General features: G+C 54.9%; 1 protein-coding gene across 4 annotated transcripts in view; it reads left to right on the top strand.

Moving 5' to 3' along the window:
• Window positions 1-5,568, top strand: part of C14H13orf46 (chromosome 14 C13orf46 homolog) — a 14,748-nt gene extending 9,180 nt beyond the window's left edge. For all 4 annotated transcript variants that reach the window (XM_054447111.2, XM_054447112.2, XM_054447114.2 and 1 more), the window contains 3 exons: window positions 1,384-1,451; window positions 5,140-5,256; window positions 5,378-5,568. In XM_054447111.2, the coding sequence (XP_054303086.1) occupies window positions 1,384-1,451; window positions 5,140-5,256; window positions 5,378-5,418 (226 nt within the window). In that variant the 3' untranslated portion in view covers window positions 5,419-5,568. The remainder of the gene's footprint in view (window positions 1-1,383; window positions 1,452-5,139; window positions 5,257-5,377) is intronic.
• The last annotated feature ends 782 nt before the right edge of the window (window positions 5,569-6,350 follow it).

Genomic DNA, 6,350 nt, shown 5'->3' with positions numbered 1-6,350 from the left:
ACCACCATCATTCCCATCAGCATCATCATCATCAACATCACTATCACCATCATCATCACCATCACCACTATCACTATCACCATCGTCACCACCATTATCACATCATCATCATCACCATCACCATTACCACCATCATCACCATCACCATTATCACCATCATCATCATGAGCATCATCAGCACCATTATAATCACCATCATCATTACTATCATCATCATCATTAATATCATCACCATCATTATCACATCACCACCATCATTCCCATCACCAGCATCATGATCACTATCACTATCACCATCGTCACCACCATTAGAATCACCATCATCACCATCACCATTACCACCATCATCATCATCACCATCATCACCACCATCATAATCGTCATCACCATCACCATTATCACCATCATCATCATGAGCATCATCACCACCATTATAATCACCATCATCATCACCATCATTAATATCATCACCATCATTATCACATCACCACCATCATTCCCATCACCAGCATCATGATCACCATCACTATCGTGACCCTCATCACCATCACCATCATCATCACCATCACCACTATCACTATCACCATCGTCACCACCATTATCACATCATCATCATGACCATCATCACCCCATCATCACCATCACCATCATCATCACCACTATCACTGTCACCATCATCACCAACGTTATAATCACCATCATTGTCACCATCACCATCACCATTATTACCATCACCACCTTCACCATCATCACCACCATTATAATCACCATCATCATCACCACCATTATAATCATCATCATCATCACCATCGTCATCACCATCATTATCACCACCATAATCATCATCCTTATCTGTAAAAAGAAGAGGCTGACTTAATGACCTGTCTGGGCCCTTCCAACGCTAATATCTGGGGTGTGTTCCTCCATGTCTTTGCTGTAGTGAACAGTCATCATTCTGGAAGTTTCTTGAAGTTCTTTCTTGGCAAGTTTAAGCTCCTTCCTGGGGGTCAGTTATTTTCCAGACTGTACCTTCTCTCCCTTTTGCCCTCAGAGCCACAGAGAGAGCCGATTGTTAACCCCCAACAAGGCTATTCTTGGGGCACACGAGTTCTAAGGACTCAAGGAGGGCCAGTCAGAGGCACAGTTGGGCTGACAGGACAGACCTGGTCTTCAGTCCAGGAGCCAAGCCACATCAAGGGTGCAGTTCCTTGGTCAGGTTCCCCTAACTGGATGTCCAGTCAGTAGAGAGCCCTGTCTGATGGGAGGTCATCCAGGCCCAGGCAGCCTCTGTGCCCTGGCCTGATCCTCCAGCAGGTCCACAGGCTATGCCTCAGTGCCCGTGGCTGACACCTCCCATCCCTTAAACGTCTCCACTCCGCACAGGTGGTCACCGATATCAAGAAGGAAGAGAAGCCGTCCCAGATGGATGTGGGAGATCTGTCAGAAGACGAGTGAGTGATGCTTGTGGGCTCACACTAGGTGGGGGTAGGAGGACTTTCCCCCCACCACGGTTTCTGTGTGCCCACATGCCTTGTGTGTGGTGGGCAGAGCCGAGCCCAAGCGGTCCCCCCTTCTCCCTGGGCGCTGCCGAGGCTCAGCATCTACCGAGCCTGAGGGGCTGAGGGCAGGCAACAGGACGTCGGGGACCTTGGAAGAGCTCAGGGACGAGCTTCACGATGCCCCACCTCACCCCATAGCCAGGCCATGTCTCCTACCCACCAGCCAGGAAAAGGACCTGATGAGAAGGGGGAAGAGGAGGGAGAGGAGGGAGGAAGGAGAGGGGAGAGGTGATAAGTGCATGGTACTGGCTTCTCCTGTTTAGGTTTTAGCTGCAGACTTGGGTCCTGCAGGCGGTGGGAAGCCATGCATACACAGCTGGTGTCACAGCCAAGCAGGTTCCTCTCACAACAAGCCTCGGGCCCTGGGGCCGGGGCTAGGCAGCCTCCAAAGAGATGACCTGTGTCCCCAGGCTGGATGCTGTGTAGGTCCAGGGAAGCCCCAAGACTGCCTGAGGCCCTCAGCCCTGAAGACGGGTGTGGGGAGGGAAGACACTGGCGCATTGAAGGGGCCCATGGATCTATAGTGTTTTATTTTAAACAACACACAAAAATACAAAAAGCAATTATCAAATGCCTACCACTCAGAATTAACAGTTTATCAATATTTTGATTTATTACAGATTTTTTTAAAGGGTGAATTTTTCTATTGGCTTTATAAAACAGTCACATGATACTAAACCTTCTTTCAGCCTGTAATCCCAGCACTTTGGGAGGTTGAGGTGGGCAGATCATGAGGTCAGGAGATCGAGACCATCCTGGCCAACATGGTGAAACCCTGTGTCTACCAAAATACAAAAAATTAGCTGGGCGTGGTAGCATGCGCCTGTAGTTCCAGCTACAGGCTGAGGGAGGCTGAGGCAGGAGAATCGCTTCAACTCAGGAGGCGGAGGTTGCAGTGAACTGAGATAGCACCACTGCACTCCAGCCTGGGTGACAAGAGCAAAACTCGATCTCAAACAAACAAACAACAGTTACATTAACATTTTAACCAGTCATTTAAAATAACGAGAATAATGTAGAATAGCACAACAGAGAGAAATGTTTAAAAATCACCCCAGCTTCCACCTCTTAAAAGCACATGGGAGCACCTGACTTTCGACACTGAGGACAGGGGCTGCAGCCGAGGCTGAGGACAGGGGCCGAGGCTGAGGACAGGGACCGTGGCTGAGGACAGGGGCCGAGGCTGAGGACAGGGACCGTGGCTGAGGACAGGGGCCGAGGCTGAGGACAGGGACCGTGGCTGAGGACAGGGACCGTGGCTGAGGACAGGGGCCGTGGCTGAGGACAGGGGCCGAGGCTGAGGATAGGGGTGAGGCTGAGGACAGGGGCCGAGGCTGAGGACAGGGGCGAAGCTGAGGACAGGGGCTGCGGCTGAGGACAAGGACTGCGGCTGAGGACAGAGGCCGAGGCTGAGGATAGGGGCGAGGCTGAGGATAGGGCCGTGGCTGAGGATAGGGGCCGAGGCTGAGGACAGGGGCCATGGCTGAGGACAGGGGCGAAGCTGAGGACAGGGGCTGCAGCTGTGCCTGCCAGGTGGCGTCCTTGCCCAGGGCCAGCTTTGAGAGCTGCAGCCCTCAGCCCCCGACTGGTCTGGCTTTGCTGAGGAATTGCTGCTGTGATGATGACAGCCCTACCTGCACTACCTGCTCTCAGATTTTTATGTCTCCAGGGAGAGAAAGTCCTCGAGAACATTGCACTCTGCCCCAACTCAGCAGAGTCTCTGCCTCTTTTGACTCCTACTCTGACCAGGTCACACCGGCTTTCACTAGGACATTGGGGTTGTTTTGACTCCTGAGTCTGGGCTTAAAATGGGCAGGTATTTTCCAAGTACAGCTCTATTTTTCTCATCGTTTCCTGGTGATGAATTTGGCACTCAACACGCAGCTTGATGGCTGTTTTCTGCCCTAAACTGGACAATCCTGGGTCCAAATCTCCTGGTCTCAGCCCCCATCCCCCTTGACTCAGCTGTCCCAGAAAACCTGCCCAGTGGGGCTGCCGGCGGTGTGCAGTGGGGAGAGCTGCCAGCAGAAATGAGCAGACGTGGCTTCTTAGGTTTGCTACCTCATCTCACAAATTCCCCCTTTGGATCACCGTCCAGTTGCATTTACAAGACCCAACACTGATTTCCCAATACCGGGGAGGCTCCTGCCCAGGAAGGCCGAGAGTCCTCAGCCGTGGCTGTAATGAATGGGCGTCAGCTCACGTGCACACTTGCGTGTTCATTGGAAAATGCTTTGGCAGGCTCCATCTCTTTTTTTGTTTTTGAGACAGAGTCTCACTCTGTTGCCCAGGCTGGAGTATAGTGGTGTGTTCCCAGCTCACTGCAACCTCCACCCACTGGGCTTAAGTGATTCTCCTGCCTCAGCCTCCCAAGTAGCTGGGACCACAAGCGCCACCATGCCCAGCTAATTTTATATTTTAGTAGAGATGGGGATCTCCTTATGTTGGCCAGGCTGGTCTTTAACTCCTGAGCTCAAGTGATCCACCTGCCTCAACCTCCCAAGTGCTGGGATTACAAGCATAAGTCACAGCACCTGGCCCCTAGTATCTTTCAACTAGGAGAATTTGTCTCCTTAACAAATGAAAAGTCTCCGAAACTCAGGGCTGTCAGCAAGCAGGAGGTCTGAGCCCTAGCACAGCCCCAGGAGAGGCCCCAGGAGAGGCCCCAGGAGGACCCAGGAGAGACCCCAGAGAGACGAGTCCCGGGAGGACCCAGGAGAGACCCCACCACGTGCAGCTGTACAGGGGCCAGAGAGTCCCCAAGGGCCTGTGCTGGGGCCAAGGTGCCAGGTCCCTGCAGTGTCCCTGGACAGTCCGCTAGGAATCCCTTCATGGGCACCATGATTGCCAATTAAGGAAGAAAAATCAAGCTTTTCAAGAGTTTGTTTTAGGTGGATGTCTTAGTGAGGACTGCGCACTGAGGCTGTCACCCGCGAGCCGTCTGTCCGTTGCCCCACGCCGTGTTTCTGTTCACGGTTCCTGGACAGGTGGCAGGGGCTGGGCGCAGCAGAATCACATCAAGGTTTGAGTGCGAGGGCACGTTTGGCTGTAGATTACAGAGGCGTAATCACGAACCGCGGCGGAAGTCGTGTGCAGGAAAAGGCCCGGACCCGGGTCACTGGTCTTTTAGGGACACAGTGGCTCCAGGCGGAGACGGAGGCAGGGCCCATGTGCTCTTTGCTGTTTTGTCTTCAGGCACCTTCTGGAGACCCGCATGTCCTCCGAGTCAGGCCTCAAGCAGAAACCAGCAAACTGGGCTTCTCATCGGCCACTCACCACAGCCCCTAGGGCTTGATGAAAGGGGGTGCATACGCAGGTGCAGGGGAGACCCCCCAGTGCGCTTGATGAAAAGGGGGTGCAGGCAGAGTGCAGGGGAGACCCCCCGGTGTGCTTGATAAAAGGGGTGCAGGCAGAGTGCAGGGGAGACCCCCAGTGCACTTGATGAAAGGGGGTGCATACGCAGGTGCAGGGGAGACCCCCCAGTGCACTTCAGGTTGGGGGTGCTGCTCTCGGGGTACCTGTGGCCACAGCGCCAGCCCAGGACCCTTTCTCACCCACCTGCCCTCCTCTCGGCCTGCAGGGTGCAGACCAGCTGGGTGTGCTGCATCCCGTTCTCCACCAGGAAGAGGGCGAAGGAGAGCACCTAGCGCCCCGGAGAGGGTGCTCAGAGCTTGGCGAAGAAGAGGAAGGAGGCAGGGTGTGGAGGGGCTGGGGGCACAGGAGGCGGGACGGAGGGTGGTCAGGCCACCTACTTGCCGCCCAAGAGCCTTCTTCGCCAGGCACTGAGGTTTCTGTTTTCTTCTTGTGGGACTGGCCAGGCCTGGAAGGAGCGGGCACACAAACTGCGCCTTTGGGCTAAAGATCCCGCCAGCCCTGAGCAATGCCGGGGCGCCGATGACCACACCAGGTGTGAGCCACGCCTGAAGCCCACTGCCCACTGGGTGAGTGATGATGTGACCTTAAACAAACAATAAACAAGCACGGGAAGATGCTCCTCCTCTCCACCAAATACTCCTCCTCTCCACCAGATACTCCTCTCCACCAGCTGGAAGGCTCCAACCGCTTCCTGCCCTGGCCTCTTGCTCAGTGGCTTGTTGGGTGGGGACAGAGGCCCCTGGGGCACAGCAGGGGAGGCTCAGCCCTTTGTGGGCCTCGTGTGAGCTGCAGCTCCTGGAGGCACCCCCACCAGGCAGGGGTGAGAGGTGCAGGGCAGGGATGGAGTGTCTGCTGTGTCACCAAAGACCCTGCAGGAGCCAGGAGCACGGTGGATGCAGCTGAGCCCCGGCTGTGACTGCGAGAGCAACAGAGACTGTGGTGCTGGCACTAGGATCTGTCCCTGGAGGGAAGCCATATGCTCCCCACTCAGAGGAGGAGAGGGAGTCTTCCTAGGGGTGTGGGGGGGCTCCAGGACATCCCTGTAAGATGAGTTTCACCAGAACCCACCCAGAGCTCTCTCGTTCAGACACACACACGTGCGTATTCATATGTACACAGCACATACATGCTCACACATACCACACACGTGCACAGGAGGGCACGGGCAGGTGACCTGCAGCATCTCTGATCTGGGTGTCTCTAAGGCAGTCAGAGGCCGCAGGCAGAGACGTTGTGTGCACTGTCTATTCCCGTGGAGACACATGGGGGCCGTCCCTGTGGTGCAGATGATAACACAGAGGCTCACAGAGGGTGAGCTCTGCCCATCACTCAGCCAGGGAGGGAGGGGCCCTTTTCAGGGAGCCACATGCCACGCAGAGCTTGTCCCCCTGGGTAGTTCGCTCTGATCAAAGTGGG

Source organism: Pongo pygmaeus, chromosome 14, assembly GCF_028885625.2.
Source record: "Pongo pygmaeus isolate AG05252 chromosome 14, NHGRI_mPonPyg2-v2.0_pri, whole genome shotgun sequence".
In the NCBI taxonomy this organism is placed as follows: domain Eukaryota; kingdom Metazoa; phylum Chordata; class Mammalia; order Primates; family Hominidae; genus Pongo; species Pongo pygmaeus.
This window is presented reverse-complemented; position numbering and strand designations above follow the sequence as displayed.